This window comes from Chinchilla lanigera, unplaced genomic scaffold (assembly GCF_000276665.1).
Source record: "Chinchilla lanigera isolate Chin_1 unplaced genomic scaffold, ChiLan1.0 scaffold00015, whole genome shotgun sequence".
In the NCBI taxonomy this organism is placed as follows: domain Eukaryota; kingdom Metazoa; phylum Chordata; class Mammalia; order Rodentia; family Chinchillidae; genus Chinchilla; species Chinchilla lanigera.
The window spans coordinates 18664362-18686352 of NW_004955416.1; the positions used below are offsets into that span (position 1 = coordinate 18664362).

At 40.9% G+C, this 21991-nt stretch overlaps 1 protein-coding gene across 3 annotated transcripts in view; it reads right to left on the bottom strand.

The window, feature by feature from the left end:
• The window catches only part of Agbl1 (ATP/GTP binding protein-like 1), an 800368-nt gene extending 778605 nt beyond the window's left edge, over positions 1-21763 (bottom strand). For 2 of the 3 annotated variants that reach the window (XM_005381585.2, XM_005381584.2), the window contains exon 1: positions 21503-21763. In XM_005381585.2, coding sequence (XP_005381642.2) covers positions 21503-21553 — 51 coding nt within the window. In that variant the 5' untranslated portion in view covers positions 21554-21763. Of the gene's footprint in view, positions 1-15107; positions 15183-21502 lie in introns of those variants that run through there. The other variant, XM_013512654.1, reaches the window with a different exon arrangement.
• Positions 21764-21991: the final 228 nt, after the last annotated feature.

Sequence of the window (21991 nt, forward strand, 5' to 3'; positions counted from 1 at the left end):
GGGCTAAAGCCAAAGCTTAGCCACTACAGATCAAAATTAAGCTCTACTGTTTTTAGTCATGTTGCAGAAAAAATAAGAACAAGATAGGAATCATAGAGTAGCATAGTTGTTTGTAAGATTCTCCTCTTTCACCTTGCCCTCTGATTCTCCCATGCTCTTGTAAAAGACAGGGTGTCGTGTCCACCTTCAGTTTGACATTCCTGGATCTCAGTGTGCATACATCAGCTTGCAGGCTGATTTGGGGCCCTGAATGCTTCCCACAGAGTGTTTTGTTTTTAATCAACTCTAATTGGTCTCCTTCTTCCCTTTGTGAATTATAATACTCTTTGCCTCCAGGCATGTGTCATTCACATAGTTCCACAATTCCTCTAGCTTCAGGAATACATCAAAGCAAATCACATTGGTCACTGCCAATTGGTTCTCAGGACTCAACAGCACACTACTAGCAGGGAGTAAGAAAGAGACGGCTCTGGAGAGAAAATGTCTGTCCTGAGATTCACTAGTGTGACCTTCCTACGACCAGCTCCAGGAATTAGCAAGAACAACATCTCTATCTTTCTCAGAGAAAATATTACACTATTTGGACAAAATTATACCATGGTATCATGCATGATGCCATTTTAAAAATTTCAGCCTAGTCAAGCAAAATGGAAAAAGAATGGACTGAGTGGAGCAGATGTCTTAGTCCATTTTGTGTTGCCATAACAAAATACCTAAGACTGAGAACTTTGCAAGGAAAATAGGTGTATCTAATTCGCAGTTTTGGAAGTCCAGGAGCATAGCATCAGGACCACCTTCTGGTGAGGGCCTCACATTGGACGCCATGATGTAATGGGAGTATGTGTAAGAGAGACCACATGGTGAGAGAATGCAAAGACAGCCAAAAGCACCAAGGTCACCATGCAACAACACTGTCTTAGAATGCATTCACTTCTGTGAGACCTAGCCCAGTCCCTGAGATACAAGAGTGACCAGGCCCCAATCACCTCCCATGAGGCCCCACCTTTTAAAGGTCTCACCATCTTCCAATAGTGTTATACTGCAGACCACACTTCCAGCCTGTGAACCATTAGGGACAAATAAGACTCAAACTGTAGCAGCAGAGCTCTCAACCTTGGACCTACTGACATTTTAGACTGGGTAATTCCTTACTGAGGTAAAAGGGTCTTGATACTGTAGGACAGTTAGCAGCATTAGTGTTTTAAGCAGTGGAATGGTTAGCCAATAGCATACCCTAAGATTGTCTCTGGATATTGCCAAATGTTCTTTGGGAGACAGACTTGCTTCTGGTTGGCTACCACTGGTGTGAAAGAAAATGTATTATTCCAGAATCAGATGCAGGTTTCCTACATATCATCAGGACTCCGAGTAGGTTCAGAGGTCTGTGTTATACTAGATCCTTTCCTCATGCTGCATAAAAACTGCTTTGACCAAGGGTACATACAAATGTGCTTCTGCTACGAATAATGGGAGGATTTAGCTTTCTTTACCACAGTTTTATGAATCAAATCTTACAAGCCCAAGCACATGTAATATAAACACCACATTCACTGGCTGTTGATCCACCCTATTTTCTCAGTATATCCAAGTTCCTGACAAATAGAACACTGGATTATAATACACCAGAGAAGCTGCTCACACATCAGATGGAACACACATTTATTTGAACATCATTGTTCATATAAATTCTGTCCCTGTGCTGTTTACAGAATTAAATAACAGCATGGCAAGCAAGATGTTTAGATGCAAAGAGGAAAGTGATTCTCCGATGAGGTATGATGAGATGGAGACCTGAAAACAGCAGCCACTCTATAAATGCTGGCACAACACGAGATAGTCCATGTGACTTTTAAGGAATACCAAATAAAACTATACCTATATCTCTAAGTTGCTTTCATAGTCCTTGTTGAGTTGACCCCAAAAACTGTACACTAAGAAAAGATGCAAAGACCCCCAGAAAAGAACTGAAGCTGGATAAGTATGGAAGAAAATAAGAAACACTAGTTTATTCAATTCCACCTGAGCTTTAAAACTGAGGACTCACTCATCACACTGAGGCTATCTGCAAAGACTGTTGACCCTGGCCCTGTGAAAAGCCACCTAGGATTGGGAACATGGTAAACACTTGACAAAAATCTATTCCTTCTCCTGTCCTCCCTTTCCTCCTCCTCTTTTTGCACATCCTCTTTCCCCTCACCTTTTTCTTTCTCTACTACTAGGTCGACATTATCATTTTGTATATATTAACATAAGTCATTTTTAAGATAGAGGGTTTTGTCCTCAGGTCCCAATTCCTCATGGATATTCAAGATACAGATCTTGCTGAATTGGGAGTAATAGCCCCATGAAGGTGAGTACACACATTTATCTACATAAATACAGCAATTTGTATATGTCATCCTAATTTACTAAGGGGGTAAATTGGTACTAACATAGAGTTCCAATCGTTCTCTGCTTACTTAGATTAAGTGAGTTTAGCAAATGCCATGCTGAGTCCTAACACTGGATGGATTAAAGATACGAAGACTGTGTTGAAGTATCTGTTATTATTGCTGAATTATAAATCAGGTATAATAACCTTAGCAAACCTTGGAATAGAGCTGAAATTCTAGAAAAGACTCAAAACTCCACTCATTATAGATTTAACAATGAGTTAATATCTAAACATGTAACAAACAACTCAATAGCAAAACAAAATTAAAAATAAACAAGGCCTCCATAGACATTTTTCAAAAGAAGATATGCAAATGGCTAACAGACATATGAAAAATTCTTAATATCACTAACCGTCAGAAAAATGTAAACCAAAACAAAATTAGATGTCACCTCGCCTCTATTGTGACAGTTAGTCTTGGTTGTCAACTTTATTGGCTTGAGAGATTAAGTAAAGCACAATTCTGAGTATATCTGGGTATATCAGGTGGGGGGCATGATCCTGGGAACTATGTCTGCTGCAAGCAATCTTCCTGTCTGGTGCATTACGTCTTGAACACCATGAGGTGAATAGCTCTGTTCTGTTATCTCCTTCTGCCATGATGTCTCTGCCTTGCCAACCATGATACTGAAATCTCTGCCAACCAACCATGTACTGAAATCTCTGAAACCGTAAGCCAAAATAAGCCTCTCCACCTTTAAATTGCAGATGGCAGATACATCGTCCCAACCACAGAAATGCTCATCAATACAACTATCAAAAATAGAAAAGATAACTGATTTGTGAGAGAGTGAGGTGGAAAAGGAAATGCATACATACACACTGTTGATGGAAGAGTGAATTAGTACAACCACTATCAAAAACAACATGGAAATTCCTCAAAAAGTTCAAAGTAGAATTATTATATAATCTAGTAACCCCTCTACTGGGTATGTATTCAAAGAAATTAAATCAGGTATCAAAGAGACGTAAGCATCCCCATGTCCACTACAACATTATTCACAATAGCCAAGGTATAGAATCAAACTAAGGGTTCGCTGAAGAATGAACAAATGGATTTCAAAAATGTGATATATATGGATCCTATCTGGCCATAAAAAGTGAAATCCTGTCATTTGTGAAAGCATGGATGGAACTAAAGATGTTACGTCAAGTGAAATGATACAGGCACAGAAAAGCAAATATATGCTTCCACTTACATGAGGAACACGTGGGATCTAAATAAACGTTGACCTCAAAGAAATGGAGAATGCACTGGTGCTTACCAGAGGCTGGGGTAGATGGGTCTGAGTGGAGAGATAGATCAGAGAATGCATAATTACAGTAAGAGAGGAGGAATAAAATTCAAGAAATCTAGTGTACAACAGGAGACTATAAAGAACGATAACATCGTATTTATGAAAAGTGTAAAAAGAATGGGTATTCTGTGTTCTTGTCATAAAAATAACTAAATGAGATGACACATTCTTTAATTAGTTATAGTAACTATTCCACAGTGTTTGGATACTTGAAAACATCATGCTCTATAATGTTATCTGTTCACTCCTTTAAATAATAAAATAAAAAGGAAAGGGAGAAAGCTCTGCTCCTGATTGTGACCCTCATATACAAAGGTACTAGAATCGTCAGCAGGTTCTAATGAATCAGAACAAAGTCTAATGTCTTCTAGGAAGATCACAGAAAGAAAGGAGCACTTTCTATGCCCCTCCTATTAATGTTTATGTCTCAGGATCCATGGACTAATCTCTTTTTAGCGAGGAAGCGATATCTGACAAGACACTGGTGAGCTTGCGCTGATAAAACCATACAGCAGTGGTGCTAAACCTACTGCATACATGCAGCAGTGGGTGCACAGCCCTCTCTGTTGGCACTTGAGCCAAGCACTTGGGTTGTTTTCTCTTAACCAAAACCTCAGTGTTCAGGTTTAATTGCAGAGTTGGCTCTTTGCAATAAATAAGCGGGTTGGAGTTGCAGTTTAAGCCCTCGGCTCTCTAAGGTTCACCATCACTGTCATAGAGCATGCCCTTTGGACCAGCTGGGACCCTGCCCTCTGGTCTGTGTCCTTTAGACCAGACTGAGTGTCTCTCTGCTGTGAAAGGCTTTTTCCTCCAGGGATACTGAGAGTTTTTAAATGTTGCGTTTTCTTTGTTAGTTATCATGACTCATTTCAGATATAAAACTGCATTTAATAAATTTAAGTCCATGGGGGTTTAGGATATAGCTCAGTGGTACAGTGCCTGCCTGACAAGCGCAAGATCCTGAGTTCAATTCCCAGTGCCAAAAAAATAAATAAATAAATTTAAGTTATCAAGCTTCTGACTAGTAGTCAGACTAACAGACACATGACCAAATATGTGTGTGTGTATATATCAATGTATATATCAATTTATATATATATAATATAAATATATATATATATTATATATATATATCATATCTTCTCCCCAACACTTCTTTTATGTAAGGAGAGAATCATGGAATAATATAATTTTACCCTAAAGACTACATAATCCAATATTTTCTTGAAAGATCAGAAACCTTCTTCAGAGAGTGTGTGACTTGGATTTAGATGCCACAGGAGATATAGCACTAAATATCACTGGGTCACATAGAGAAAAATATTTATTCTCAGCAAAATGTTTATTCTTCTTTTGGGAAATGGTGTTCAAGTCTTTGTTATTAGTACATTCTCTATACAGTGCTTCTATAATATTTGCTAATCTTTTTCAGAAAATAGCAGAGTCAAGGCTCAGAGACTCCATAAGCCACAGTACCTAGTTAGACATTAATAACATTATACCGTTTACATTACATTTATTTTTGTGGCTACTTCCTATTTGTGCTAAATTCTGTTGCTGTACTTATAATCTTATAAAGTTTCACCTTAAATAGAGTTAAAATAAATAAATTTACTGGAAAAATAATATCAAATAAACAATAGTATAGTTGATCCGAAGAGACAAAAAACATCATGAAGTGCCATGCAAATGACTAATATTTAGGAAAAACTGATCTCGTTCCTATCCCTTATGTATTGGTTAGCTTTCTCACTGCTGGAGTAGAATATCCAATACTGAGAACTTAAAGGAGGAGAGGTTTAATTTGGTTCCTGGTTTTGGAGGATTCAGTCCATTGGCAGCTGGCTCCAAGGCAGAAACGGCACAGTGGAAGGGCGTAGTAGAAGTTATTCAAGCCATGGCAGCCAGGAAGCAGAGAGTAAAGGAAGGAGTGGAGGAACAGATACATCATCCAAAGACACACCTCAGTGACCCACCTCTTCCTCTCAGTACCCATCTCCTAACAGCACATTTAGCTGTGAGCTCATCAGTGTTTCAGTCTACTGATGAGTTTAGTGCCCTAATGATCCAATCACCTTCCCATACCCCCATCTCGGAACAAATGAGACTTTTGGAGGAAATTCTAGATCTAAGCCACAACACCTATTTCACTAACAAGGAGACCACCACAAAGACAGGCTTGACCAACATCACAGCTTCACTTAACAGTGAAACCAGGATTTGAAGCAAGTTCTCAGCGTGCCAAGACTTATCACTAAACCTGTACAGTGGATGCTGCCATGTGCTTCCATGGCCTCCCCTTCAGAGATGAGGCATTGCACCTCCAGCCAGAAAGAATATTAGTGATTGACAGCGCTCAGCAGTGTCCCCTCTAAAGAACTGCTAGCATGCAAAGAAAGTCTCCAATGTCATGTGATACTGTGGTATAATAATAAATATATATCTAGTGTTCATCCTAAGTTTCTAGCAGAGAGCTCCTCAACCCTTTTAATTTCCTGGGTCATAGGGTAGTAGGAACATCTTTGGTTATATTTGGTCTTTTCTCTGGTTCCTGACACAAGAGCTCCTAAGACTGTTGGAAATTAATGGGGTGAGTGGTGGCCCCCAGATAGCTTCAGGATGGAGGCTGTTTATCAGAAAGATTAAAGCATGATTAGAGGATTGACATTTTTCAGTCTGATCTTCCAACTATTAGGGAGAAGTAAGGGGCTGGGGATTGAGCTAATCACCAATGACCAGTGATTTAATAAGCTTTGTCTACATGATGGGCCAACATTAAACACCCTAAATGATGGGGTTCTGAGAGCTTCCAGTTGGTGAACACAGCCGCATAAGTCCCCCAGACAGATGTGCCTGCACTCAGGACCCTTCCAGACCTCAGCTTATGTACTTCCTATCTGGCTCTTTGTTGAGAGCCTCTATAATAAATTGGCAAATGCAAATAAAGTGCTCTCCTGAGTTCTGTGAGCCACTCCAGCAAAATTATCAAACCTAAATGGAGAGGTTGTGCGAGCCCCTGGATGTATAGGCAATCTGTCCAAAATTCCTACAGTGTGGAACTTATAAAGAGCATCTGAAATGGGGGCAGGCTTGTGGAATTTACCCTTTAACTTGTGGGCTCTGATGTTAGCTCCAGGTAGTCAGCATCAGAGTTGAATTAAACTGTAGAATACCCATTTTCTCTCTGGAGAGCTGGAGAGTTGCTAGTGTGGAATAATCCTCACCCATTTGGTGTCAGAAGTTTTGCAGTGGTAGAATAGATGTCCTGTACCTGGATGCAACCTCATCCCATAACAGATGTCAGTGACTCAGGGAGAAAGTATACCACTTAAACTCCCTTGCTGCAGGATGAGTTCTTGCTGAAGGACAACCCTAGGGGGTCAGCTAGAACTTTTGTCATGTCCTTTCAGATCCACCCTCCCTCTACCTGGTCCTGGTCCTTCTGTTCCCTGTGTATGAATTCAGCTCTCTCCATTAACTCTCCACTGAATTCCCTGTATGTTTGTCTCAGAATCCATTTCCCAGGGAACTTGCAAAACATCGTATTTCCTCTCTGTTTCAAAGGAAGATATAAAGTTACTTACCAGAACACCATATCATTCTAAAGAGAATAAAAAAAGAAATAACAAAATAACAACATAGACAAAAACAAGACAAAGCAAAAACAAAAATGATACAGGGTTTCAAAATACAGTGATAGGAATTAACAGAATACCATACCATCAATAAAGTGGGGGAACAGCAAATAAATATCAACATTTTAATTTTCAGTGACCAGATTAGAATTTTGTAAGTCGTTGTCAAAAGCTGCGATAAAACTTTTAACATCAAGAAACAAAATTAAATGTAACCTTAAGCAATAAATATAAGTTTAAGAAGATGTATTTTTTTATCAAAACTGAATCATCAGATTATAAAGGAGTGCTTAAACATCTACTAGAGTGTGAACTGTAGATTTAGATCTAATTTTTGAAATGACAGCTGCAAACACAGAGATTTAGATATTTGAATGTATAGCCACATCAGATAGGAATCCACATCTATTAGAAATTTATTTTAAAATGCTAAAAGAACTATGACATAATTCCAATAATGTAAAACAGAATAGAACTTAACTGGGAAGTTTCCCCACCTAAAAAAATTAACAGACACTTCATGATCTCCTGCTAGGTATCTCAGGGAATGTAGACTTGAGTGAAAATTTTGATATTACCACAGAATTAACAGTGTATTGAAGGGCTGGGGCTCTTTTTATTGCTTTAAATATTTTTTAATTATTACCTCATTCTTTGCCCTCCTTTCAGAACTCCAACTAAGCACAGTGAGATCTTCTCACACTGTCCTGTATGGCTCTATCCTGCCTTTTAATTCGTCCAATACTTTTAACTTTATCTGCTTCATTTTGGATAGTTTCTTATAACTGAACTTTTCTAGTGTCTCTTTGGCCAAGTCTAATCTGCAATTAAACTTATCCACTGAGTTGTTAACTTTGGCTATTTCATTTTTCAGTTCAAAGATTCCCATTTAGTTCCTTTGCAACTCTACTGCATCACTTTTTGGAGATTATAATTCACTGCCAAATATTCAAGATTAGCTTTTATATCTTCAACTATAGTAATCAAAGGTTTTATATTCTGTGATTGGTAGTTAATTCTGGTTTCTGGAGTACTGGGGGATCTAATTCTATCATGTCTACCATCTGGTATTTGCCTATGTGAATTTATTTCCCATGATGTCTGCTTTTCATATTATTTGTAGAATTATGTAGGGCCTAATATGATATTTTCTTCCACCAATGTGGATTTTAATTTGCCACTACCAGATACTCAGGATCCTTGGGGAAATGAAACCTCCTTTTTATATCTTAAGATTTGGTGGGATACTCAGATAGTTAAAAAACAGCTCTATGTGAAGAATACCCTATGTATGGTTCACCTTTATAGCTACACAGCAGATTTTTACCTCAGCCCAAGAACAGGGAGTAGCAGAAGCCCCATTCTTGTCAAATCTAATATTTCAACTCTTGTTCTCCTAGATGTGCAAAGGCCAACAAATACAAAAATCAAACTTCCTGGACCACACTTCAAAACAGTAAATACCTCCAAAAGCGTGTGTTAGAAACTTAATCCCCAACACAATGGAGGGGGGTTGTCTTTAAGAGGTGATTAGTCCATGTGGGCTTTCACTTCATGAGTAGCTTAACGCCATTATTACTGGGGGAGTGAGTTCCTTATAAAAAGATGAGTTCTGCTCTCCCTTAGTAACCTTTCCTTCCCTCCTCTTTCTACTCTTCCCCTTCCCTCCCCTCCCCCTCCCCTCCCCCCACATGACGCCTTCCACCATGTTATGAGAAAGGAAAGAAAGAAAGAAAAAGAAAAAAGAAACAAATCCCTCGCCATATGTTGACCCCTCTGTCTTCAACTTCCTAGCCTCCAGAAATGACACTCAATAAATTTCTGTTAGCTACAAATTACCCATGCTCTGATATTGTTATAGTCACAAAAAAATGGACTAAGACAAAGGCAAAAGTGCCGGAATTTTGCTCTTTTCTCTGTGTCTCTCACCTCTTCTAACCTCAAGCCATCACAAGCTCATTATCTCATTAGAATCCTGATGCTCTTAGAAAAAAATATTTATACTTTATCTGTATTTTTCAATTATCTCCAGTGCAAAAGTCTCTCTGAATTATCTAATCGGCCACCTCTCAAGAGCAGAAGTTCATGAAAGGTTACAGATTGTTTTGAGATCTCTCTTCTTCCAAAAATATGCTGGGCTTGTTGTTATCTTTTCACTTATAAAGACGCTTCATAATTATTTGTTCATATATCTAACCAAATAATCACATGGTGTGCAATCTTAAACTAGAGGCAAATCTTCTGAAGCTGGAATACTTATGTATATACATATGCTTATCTAGGAGAGGGTCTGCAATTTTTAGGAGATTTTTCAAATATATCTGATCCCTCTCATCTCAGGGAGGACAAGGACCATGTCATATTTATTTGGGGATCTCAGTACCTAAAGACAGTTTGACTAGATGAAGAACAATTACATGTGAACCAAGCAAGGCATAGAGGAAAGGAAGAGGTGCTCGGGTGCTACTTGGAGCAGGGAGACATGCCATCTACTTGGGTTATCAAAAAAGTATTTTTATGAAATGTAATATTTCAGTTGATTAACCCAAGCTACTTTTGACTTTCATGTAAGTATAGACCAAATATGAAAACTATTCAAGACCAAGTTGGGATGTGGAAATAAGAATATTGTGTCTTATTTAGAGGCATAAGGAATTTATCACATTTGAATAAGATAGTAAGATTTCCTTTATTTGATCAGAACTTTAACCTTGAAGAGTCTCATTCCATGAGACAAAACCCAAGTAAAGACCTGGAAAAAGTGAAACCCTATTACCTTGAAATTTTTCACAAGTTGTGTGCATACTTATCTGGGTAAAGTACCTTTAACATTCAAAAGAGATCTGTGACACTCCTCCCCATGGGGGCAGGGAAGAATTAAAAGACTAAGAACCACTCTGTTGTAGTTTTGTAAAAATAGCATGTAAGAATTGACATAGCTGCCTAGGTTAAACTGGATGTGTTGCGGTCAGGGGCTTAACACGTGGGGGCTTCAGATCTTCCCCATAGGTGTGGAGTAATGATGGTTATATGTCCTTAGCTGTTACCACGGTGGACACTGGTGGACACTGTCTCTGGATCAGAGGGCACCAGGAGAGACTGCAGCATTCTGTATCTCTTTCTTCCTGACACCACACATCCCAGAAGGAAGAATTTTAATAGAAATTTTAGTGTCTAGCTGATAACATTCTGAGTAACTTGCCACCCTCCACCCAGTACAACATCTGATACAAGGAGGCATTCAACATGAATAAACAATAACAAGAGATTCACAATATATCAAGGAAATGGATGATATCACTGGACAAATCTCCTAGTACTGAAAACATCTGAAAACCGTCAATACACAGAGGGTGCTGGCTGACTTAGGAGATTTAAGTCAAATAGAAAGTCAACGGCAGCATCCAAAAGTAGCTCTGGCCTCCTGCAACTCAGTCAAAACACCTTCATACGTTCACTTCAAATAAACATTTATGTCATATGTAAAGCTTCCAAATGTTGTCATGCCGCAAGAACAGGAATGACACCTTCCAGGAAAAGAAATCTTCAGGCTATAAATTTGTCACTGTTGGTACATGCTAGTGACGTATGGTATACCAGAGCTCTATGAAAGCAATAAGCCTTAAGAAAAGGATAAAGGTGCAGTGTGACATTTTAACATCATCAAGTATAAGAATTAGATCACAGGGAACAACTCTTGCATTTAAAAATTATCCATCCGAGAAAGAGTTGTTAAAGTGACTGTTAAAATGAGACACATATAACATCCAAAAATAAGGAACATAAGCAAAATCAAGTGACACCCTGAAGAAAATATACTTTTATTTATTGAAATATAGTGCATCCATAATATACTAAGCTTCAATATAACAAAGGATTGGACTGAGTCTATATGCTATGGCTTAAAAAATGTTCAATTATGTGGATATGTAGGAAAAGCTACTTGCACAATAACCCTTTGAAGTGATAGTGACATAAGTATAGGTTACTGAAATATATATATATTGGCATCTAGTGGGATATTCAACAAATCTTATGAAGTTGGTCTAGGGAGTACAGTTTAATGAGAACAATCTTTAGGTCCTATAGTTGAAGATTACATATTAATGTTTTTAACAATGGGCTTATGTTCCTTTTATTAGAAAAATAAGATTTGTGGAGAAAGGACAGATGAATGAAAAAGGATGCTACAGCCTGATGTGTACAGCATAATAAAACCCCGAATCGGGTTGCGCCAGAGTTCAGATCTTAACACTGCTCCTTAAAGGTTGCAATGACCTTGGTCAAATGCTTTGTATTCCCCTTCTACAAAATGGAGATGAAAGTTGTCCCTACTTCAAGACTGCTGTGAGGAATACGTGAGAAAAAAATGCATGGTAAATGCTTAGAATACTTCCTGGTACATAGTAAGTACTCAACAAATATGAGGGGCTCATGGCAAAAACTCTTTCTGAATCTTAATGACCATCTTCCTTCTGATACTGATATCTTAGCCTTTTTCCTCTCTCCAAAAATTTAGCTGTCATTTGCAGCACCTTTTTCCTTTAGGACATATAGTATATATTTTATGACTGAATAATGAATGTCAAGGAGAAAATGAGATTTGCTTATAGCCTCTATCTAGTCATTGTGAAAGGTAAAAGATATCTCTGCACTGTCCTCTCAGGAGCTGCCATGGATTACTTCTGTCCTCAGAGGGTTGGGATAAGGATGCTCCCAGGGTCAGAAATGTAGGGCATTGAGTTCACATTGGTTGGTGAGATCTGGAGATTAGAGATATGGACACACGTTATTCTGAGGGGCTGGATATTGAGGGTGGGGAAAGGTGAGGGAGAACTCATTACTGACCATTTATTGACAAAGCTGCTTCTCTCCGAGTCCCCTGAGACAAGTTCCATCAGATACCCTGACTCTGAAATCTGACCCTGCCTTTAATCTGAAACCCAGAGCTAAATCTGTGCTTATCACCATATGGCTTCCTGATCAGAATCAGAGTGTCTCTCTTAAGCCCCTAGGAAGACTCTTTCTCTAAACCTCTGCATCTGTTGCTTGCATTTTCTCTCCCACTTGAGCAGGGGCAAGAACCCAAGGTCTACAGACAGGTTACAGAGTCATCAGCTGGTAGAATTTACTACACAGAGGAAAGACCCTATAGCTTTCCAATAGACTGATTTCAAATCGGCTCACGTTGGAACAGTTTCAACATTCCCAGGGTCCATTTCCAGACCAAGAAAAAGTCAACCCTCACAAACTAACACGGATGAAACATGCCATCACTCTAAAATCATTGTCTGCTGAATGTGTTTCATAGATTCCTAACAGCCTGTGTTTGCCCCTAAGTATATCCCATTTCTAGGATGATTCAGAAACACTATAAATTATATCTCCAACTTATTAATATACTACACATGTTATTATTCAACCAATAAACACTTTTTAAACACCTACTATGCCCCAGACAGTGTTTTAGATAGTGAAAATAAAGACTGAACAAGATAAGGGCTGGGGATTTAGCTCAGCGGCAAAAGCGCCTGCCTGGCAAGCGCAAGGTCGTGAGTTCGGTTCCTGGTACCAGAGAAAAACCAAAAAAAAAAAAAAAGACTGAACAAGATAGATGAGCTTCTGACCCCAGTGGGAAAAAAGGAGGGGGGCACAAAAACAAGTTTTAGGGAACCTGCAGAGGTAGATGAGACAGGTACAACACACAGGGATGGGAAAGCCAATCGTGCTATCAGAGAAGTCCACTTTGAGTAAAATACATTTAAGATGAGAGCAGAAAGACATAAATGTCTAAAGATTTTAAAAGGTTTAGGATCCTTCAGTAAAGAAATTGAATAAATATATCTACCCTGACATTTCAAATCTAGCCATCCCTTCTACCTTTTTTTGAGTGGAATGCCTCCACTGGCATCCCAGGAAACACTAGTGTTCCTCAGAAGCCAGTCTGAGAAGATTTGGCTTAAGCATATTCTTGTGTTGGTAGCGCTGCAGCACGCAGGCTACAGTACCTACAGGCCAGTCACCCACCACATTGGTCAGTGCTGCTGGAACACCCAGAAAGCCCATACCAGGGAGCTGACCAGTACAGGCACCATCTCTACTGATACTCAGGCAAGCAGGGCCTTGGGAGACCCCACAGGCACAGCTGTATATTCCAGAGCGTGCAAAACTTTGTCCCAGAATACACAGAGGCATCGTGTGATCTGTTCTTTTGCAAGAGAGGCACCCTGGGATGGAGAAGGACACTTGCAGCAGTTCCCACTTGGCAGTCTGCAGCAACACTTGGTCTCCGAGACTCCACCCATCTCCCACCCTTACACCAGGCTTCAGGTCAGGTGCTCCAAAGGAGGGTCAGCAAACCATGCTCACAGATCAAGTCCAACGCATTGCCTGTTTTTTTATCAATAAAGTTTTAAAGGAATGCAGCTGTGCTTGTCAATTTGCATGTTGTCTACAGATTGCAGTGACAAGATCTAGTTGCAGCGGAGATCCTGTGGGCCACAAAGTCTAAAACTCTTGCTAACTGGTCTCTTATACAGAGTTGTGGGCATCTCTTCTCCACACTGTGGGCCAATTCCCCCAGCCTGTGGTGACAGTGCCAGCCTCCTCAGATCTGCCAAGTGGGAGACTCCATCGGCCCCCAGGTACCTGCACCTGGGGCAATCTATTCAGAACCTTTTCCATGCCCATTTCCTTAAAGAGTTAATACACCTGCTGCCAAGGGCGCTTCTGCTGGCGTGAGGTTCCTGCTGCTCACAATCCAGCAACACCACTTGCTCACCCTGTGACTGCAGGAAATTCATTAGCCACTCCAATCTCCCCATTTTAGAACTTTAAACTGAGGATGATGATATTACCTGCCTCGTAGGAATACTGTGGTGATTAAATGAGCTGACGCCTGTAGAGCAGTTTGCACAGTTCCTGACTTGCAGAAACTGCTTAATAAACGTGAGTTGTTGTTTCAACCATGAATATGAAAAAGACCAAGTGTGAGGAGCTGAATACGTAAGACATGAATCCTGCAGGGTCCCTCCAGGCAAAGCACCTCAAACCACATTCAGCCCACAAACAAGTATTCAGCAAATTCTGGAAAGATGTGGACCATCCAGAGTTTTTCACAAACTAATTATGTGTATGTGGCAAACAGGTATTTGTTTTAGACCAATCACTTTTGAAAGCTTCTTATTATTATCTACTAAAACTGAACAAATAAATGCACTATGACTCTGAAATTCACTACTAGGTACTTATACTCAACAGGTATGTTGATAAAGGTGTATACTGGGATGTTCACAACAGTGTGATTTTGTTATAGCCCCATTTTCCAAACTGGAAACCACCCCAAATATCAACTCTACAATGGATAAGGAAATCAAGATATCATCACACAAAGGTCTGCTACTTGGTGGTGAGAATGAACATCTTCAACTACATCCAAAAACTTGGAGAAATCTCACGATGTTGAGCAAAAGGAGCTAGACACAAAAGAGAACTTACTGTATTTATATGAAGTACAAAACATGCAGACCTGGATTGTGGTATTAGAAACCAGATTAGGGGTAATACTGGGAAAGTTAGGGCTGGGAGCGGACATGACAGAGTCCTTAGGGTGCTGAGAGCTCACCTACTTCCTCCAGGTGCTGGACGTATGGATGTAGTCCACTTATGAAAAGCTACCCCAAAAAGAGGAGAAAATGAAGAAAGTAGGGGCAGAGAGAAGACCACACATTGAATACATACTCTACGTCATCTTCCACATCTTCTTTTACGTTCATTCTTTACCCCTGACATCTCTACTCTTCACACTTTCTCTGACAAGCACCTGGTTTTCAGATTTGTTGCTCTGAAGGAACCATGCAGTATTTGCTCCGTGAAAAAACCACAGATTCCACAAACCCTCTACCTCCTTCAACTCAGGTTTAGCAGAAGGATACAGAGGTCACACCCCAGAAGTTTCATTTCCATGCACCCATTTCTGAAGTATGACTAAGAGCCCAGTCTGTTTCATTTACGCTACATGTCCTGTGATTGCAGATACAGTAGCAGGTAACCTGGACTGAGTTTCCTTCCTGGTTAGTATACCTCCCCAACTCCCAGGGCTCAAACTGAACCTGTCTTGGCTCTCATAAGATCAGTTCCATTTTTAGAAACTGGATAAATTGTGGAGTAAATGTTGCCAGGTTACGATTTCTGCTGTGGGCGTGGGTCTGTTGGCCGTTTGCCCCAGCACATCACCACCAGTGCCAAATTTCCAATTACGCCTCAAAGCCGTGCTGGCCCCCTGTGCTTTCCCCTTTGCCCTGTGGAGGTGGTGTTCAGGGAGACAGTCAGCTGCAGAATCTGGGCTCAGGAGATAGAAATGCCAACTGCTCCGTTCTCACATGGAGATGGGACTTTTCACCCAACTCTAGTTGTTGTAATTCCGCCATTCTGTCGGAACTCCTTTAATGCAAGAACATATGAATGCTACCCATAAAATAACTTGCATTTCTTTTAACTGAAAACAACAGAAAGGGAACTTTCAGAACTCTTCTCCTCCAATCTCTGAACTTCAACTCAGCCCAGCCCTATCCCCTTCTGCAGAATTCTCTCCAGGCATTTGCTTTCACCAGAGCACTCATCCTTGGCAAACTTGGTCTTGCAAATATTTTATCTTCTTATCTTTGTACTTCAATATTGCATTTTCTTGAGCAAGGACTGTGTTTAATTATGCTCACTGCTACTTTTTTATTGAGCATGTACCACTCTGCTTACCTCTCCGCATGCACTTTCTCCTGTCATAAGCCCATGAGAGAGTGTTATAATTCTCAGTTTGCAGATGAAGAAATTTCATTAGAGATTCAGCTGTGTATCCTGAGTCACACAAGTTTTGAGAGGCTACACCAAAGACCTTGTTCTTCCTAGCATATCATCTCATACAATAGTCCTCTCAATGTCTTCTAGTGCATAGAAAGCTGTGGATGGATGGATGGATAGATGGATGGATGGATGGATGGATGGATGAATGAATGGATGGATGGATGGATGGTAACGGGTAAATCTTGAGAATATCCAATGTACACAAACCAAAAGTGTTATTTCCTTTGACAGTAGTTATTTACTCTCACACATAATTTTGTAATAAGCTTCCCACTATTGTAGAGAATTCATATTCCTCTAATCCTCAGGTTCAGTCAGATCAAGTTAATGCCCTCAAAACAAAAAATAAACAGGTATATTCCAGGTTACTTAAGAAACACAGAGTCTTGGAAAGGCTTTTGAGTGGAAGACCTTCCTGGCCTCTGTCTAGGGCTTTGCTATGTTTTAGTCATAGAGCCTTGAGCAGCTTAACCTACTTAGCAATCAGCCTCCTCACTCATAAGACCCCCTGCCACATCTTGCCCACAAGTGGCAGACAGAGCAACATGGGGTGAAGGAGGTGAGAGTTTCACCAAAAGTGCACCCATAATCATTGCTCATTTTCTCCAAACTCTAATTCCAATGAATTTAAGAAACTGTGAAGGCAACAAAGTCTTGGAAAAGGTATTAAGTGAAAACTTCTCCCCAATTCCAGCTCAGAGTAACCCTAGGCAGCACCATCACCCCCTCACTATTCAGTTTGACTAGCACAATCATTCCTTAGGCACTGACAGATTTTGAAAAACTGTTCTGCTTTTGTAGCACTGAGGGTTCAATCCTGGGAGTACTGAGTTACATTCCCAACTGCTTTTATTGTTTTACTTTTATTTGAGACTTTCCCAAGATGGTCTCATACTTGCAATCTTCCTGCCTCAGCCTCTGAAGTAGCTGAGATTAAAAGGTATGTACTATGACACTCATTTAAGATGTTATTTCTTAATAGTTTTTTTTTTTTCCTTTTTTGATTTGGTGCTTGTCCTGATGGATTTTCTTTTTCTTTGCTTCTGCTGATGCTCGAAATTAAAAAGGATTTTGGTCTGCTTCTGTTATGTTTGGATCAAAAACGTAACCCCCAAAGTCTCGTCTTCAAAGAGGAAGCTTTTGGAAGGCAGCCGGATCATGAGGGCACTAACCTCATCAGCAGATAAGTTCATAGGTGGACGTGCTGTCAGGAGGTGGAGCCTGATTGGAGCAGGAAGGTCACTGGGGGTGTGGCCTAGAAAGATGTATTCTTGTCCCTGGTTCCTTCCTCTCTCTCTGGCTCTTTCCCTCCCTTCCCTCAGCTTCCTGCTGCCATCCACTGAGCAACCTTCCTCCACTGTGCCAGTCTACCTTGTCATTTTCTGCCATGGAGCCAGCTAACCATGGATTGAAATTTCTAAAACTATGAACCAAAATAAACCTTTCCTTGATTAAGGAAGTGTCTAGTATTTGGTGTGTGTCTAGTATTTGGTCCCAGTGACAGAAAGCTGACTAATAGATTGTACATTTGTGTCACAATTGAGATAGGAGTCTCCAGCAAACCCAGGAAGCTTCAAACTTCACCGGAGAGGAATCTCAGTGAGCTTTGGAAAGTCTGTATAGCGTTTGCTACTTAAAGGAAAATTCTTCCCTTCATTTGTCCACAGAGAAAGCTCAGTTTCCGCTCCACCTGGCCTATGGATAAGCACAATAGATGGATATTCCCACAGCCTCTGCGGAGAGTTTTACAAGGGAAATTATCAAGCACATGTTTTGGAAACAAAACTCCTAAGTGCTCTGAATGAAACATATCAGTCATCATTTTTCCACCCATCCCCTTCTTGCAGCCCAGAGGCCAAAAATCACTTCTGGTCTTAAAAATAATCTTTCAAGGATCAAGTCCAAGAGAAGAAATGAACTGGTTGCCACAGGCCAGGTTTTCGATTATCTAAGGTCGATGCTAACTGGAGACAGGAAACCCCACATCCTGAAGTCTTATTCACAATCCATAATAGATGATGATCTTGGAACCCAAGTTGAGAAAAGGAGTCAGCTATGCATATTTTGGCAAAGATGCAGGCCTGGGATGCAGTTTGAGCAGTTGTAACATAAAGTTTATAATAAAGTATAAATGCAAACAGCAAAAAGTGTGCCCGTATCTCAGTCCAGAGAGTGCCAGAGCTGACCTAATAATTATACATTTTTCATGTTCCAGTAAGGAACTTAATTGGCATTTTGTGGGACCCTGCTGGATGAGGGCTCACAGAGTCAGCGCTGGCACGGAGCCCATATCCTGCTCCCCTGGCAGGTCCCCATCTTCCCCATTAGCTCAAACCACATGGAGAAATGAGAGCAGGACAGAATGAGACACCTTCCTTTTTTCCAAGTATATTGGAGTCCACCCAGGAAAAAGCAGGGCAGGCTGATGAAAAGTGTAGGCAAGTGTTTCCAGTCCCTTGCTCTTTGCTCAACTAGGGAAATATGAAAACCACAGTCATTCAAGCAGCCATTTATAGTTTACAAGTGCTTTTCAAATGTATTCTCTTAATCCTCATGCTAAGTGCTTACGATCCTGCTTTATTGCCCCCTTTTTACATACATATAAAGGGAAGCCCAGGGAGGTGGAGGGATGGCCTAAGGATGAAGAGCTGGTAAGTGCCAGAACTGGGGCTAGAACTAGTCCTTCTGCCTCTCACACTTTTACTGTGGCTGCCATCCCTTCACCCAAGGATCTGTGAGTTGATCGGATTTTCTGCTTCAAATCGACGCTGTCAAGGCCAGGAACTTGGAAAATGTCTTGGTAGAAATTTTCTTCTTACACATTCAGGCCAAATAGAAGGCTGTGCTTCTGTTAAGGTAGGAAAAACCATTTCTCCTTCTCCACTGTGCCAGAAAAGCTAATGAGCATAAAACTAATATTTCCTAATGACTCTCAAAGAGGGAAAAAGGATGACACTGTCATCACCTGCCAATGACATCCCAAGGATGGAGACTTCCATGATCATGTCATAGGGACATTTGTCACATTGAGCTTGCTCTTTCTGACCCTCCGTTCTCTTTCATCCTTTCCTGGGCAACAGTGTAGGGTACTTGTAAGACCGCATTCCATTCAAACTTTTCCACTGTCTTCCCTTGGGGTTTGGGAACCAATTCAAGGCCCTCATCTGGTAACCTTTCTGCACAAGGAGAGAGTGATTGTTCTGAACTGGTGAAATCTTTGAGACTCCCCAATTAAGAGTGTGTCAACCAGTGTCCTCTTAGCTCTGTGGATTCCCCTAATAAGTCCAGGGGGAGTGGGAGTGGGAAAAAGGCATCAACCCATCATAAAAAATTATTGCATAGAAAACGAACTCTAGGTTCTCTTTTTTGAAGTGTTTCGGAGTTTTGATTTTTATGGAAAAGAGATAGGATTCACAGAGGCACTTGGCCTCAACCAAGCTAAAAACTGAAGTCAATTCTACAACCAAATTCTGATCAAGTGGGGTATGCACAGGAAGTATGTTGGTGCTATTTTACTGCTCTGGTTAATTGGGAACTAAGTAGCACCTGGGGAACATAATTAAATCTTCCTCTGATAATTGAGAATTTTGCAGTACCCTGGAGTGATCTTTCTAAATATCAATTCTAAATCTCCTCTGGTGGGAAGCAACTTCCAGGCCAACTGCAGGACATTCATTTTCGCTGAGCCCCTACTGCCAATTTACTACAGTCCTCTTTTCCTAAACAGCTAGTTCAAAGGAAATTCTGTTTATTACAAGCTTCCAGTTGTTTCATCACTGTTAATCAGGATTTCCAAGCAACTGTTCAGAAATTAGAAAGACACCCAGAATGTTGACTTGTTACACCTATCAAATCATCTAGTTAGAACATATTTTGCAAACTTTTTTGAGGTCTAGTTTCACCTTCAATGCCCCATGCATTCTTTCTTTGCATGCATCAAGCAAAAAGAGTCAAAAGACCCTAAGTGAATTGGATTTTGAAGTTCTTAAAATAGTAACCCTAGTTACTCTATTAAACAGTCAGGTCACACTGAGGAATCTCGATCACTTTTAAAACCTGGTTTCCTTGTCTGTATACCTGAACACCTAAAAGTTGGGTTTATTAGTTCTTAAGCTTTTTTAAAAAATAGATCTCTTTAGAATCAAAGGAACATTAAAGAAGCTTTTCACAACAGGGAAAAAAATGAATACAGGTGCAAAAATTTACATTCTAGGGGCTGGGGATTTAGCTCAGCGGCAAAAGCGCCTGCCTGGCAAGCGCAAGGTCGTGAGTTCGGTTCCCAGTACAGGAGAAAAACCAAAAACCAAAAAAAAAAAAAAAAAAAAAAATTTACATTCTAAATTGGGGGCATGGGGTCATGAAGCCCATCATTTTGTGATCCCTGTACACAAGCTTCGGGTTTAGAAATCCTGGAGTAGAAGATCCCTTGGGCCTATTTGAGCTCTGACATTCTCTGAATCCAGTTAAGCATCTTCCTAAGTCCATAGGCAGTGGTCTTCAATGTTAGCTGCACATTAAGACACCTTCAGGATTTTCAAACTTCCAGTGCTAAAGTTGTTATCTAGACCAATAAAATCCAAATCTCTGTGGGTGGCTTCCAGTCATCAGTATTTTTTAGCACTTTCCAGGTGATTCCACTGTGCAGACAAGATTGCAAAAAGACTCCTCTTAAACAAAGGATTCTCAAAATTAGCAGTGAGTAGGATCACCAAGGAAAGGCAGATTCCCAGGCTCTTTGCCCTGGTGATTCAGATGCCTTTTGGTCAGACCCTGCCTGAGAGTATACACTGTTAGCAAGCATTCCCAGGCCATTCTGACCCAGAATACAATTTGGAAGTGCCACAAAAAAGCCAAGTAGCAGACTAGGAGAGTCCCCTTCCCAGCTATCCTTTCCTCCCAGACAGTTCTACAAGCTCCCAGCAGATCTCCAGACTTGTCTAGGGATGGTTGTCATATATCTCTTTAATTTTCCAAATAAGTTTTCTTATCCCCATCCTTTCAACCTCTAGCAAACCTGGATCTTTTAGCCAGAGCCTCTGATCCCACCAGTTCAATAATTTAAGCAGAGCAATCATCAACATTGTTGTGCTTAATATTTAAACATCATAGCATCACTTAGGTCAGCTTCAAGGTGAGAGCTGACTCCTATTCAATTGCCTAGTTAGCAAACCAAGCCACTGGATGCCAGAGGGGAGTGTGTGTACATGACTCCAGCACAAGCCAGCCAGGCAAAGACCCAGCCCGCCAAGTCCTGTGCCCTCTGTACCCCTGCCTACCTGAAGCGTACTCAGCAGGACCTGCAGCCCACTGCCTTCTTGTTCTGCCATCCCTTCCTCGGTCCGGGGGCACCGGCTGCCTGAGGCCAGATCCAGGCTGAAGAGGGAGCGGCTGCCAAGCTGACCTCGCTGCCTGCCTCAGCTGCACATGCTACAGAGTGTGAAATCACCACTGTGCAACCCTAGACCTCGGCACAGGCGTGGATGCCCCCGACTCCCACTGTGGGGATTAGGTGAGCCCCAGCCCTGGGGAAGGCTGAGCATTTGGGCACAGGGGTGGGGAGAGCACCCACGTGAGTCACTCGCTCACCTCAGGCCCACGCAGGAGCCAGGCTGAGGAGAAGCCACCTTGGATGGCTGACAGGCATTCCCAGCTGACCTGGTCAGACTCCCTCCAGAGGCCCGCTTTGCCCTCCCCACTGCCTCCCCCCTTTATTTTGGTCTGTTGCCGGCTTCTGCTTGTAACAGGAGATTCAAGAGTGCTTGCAC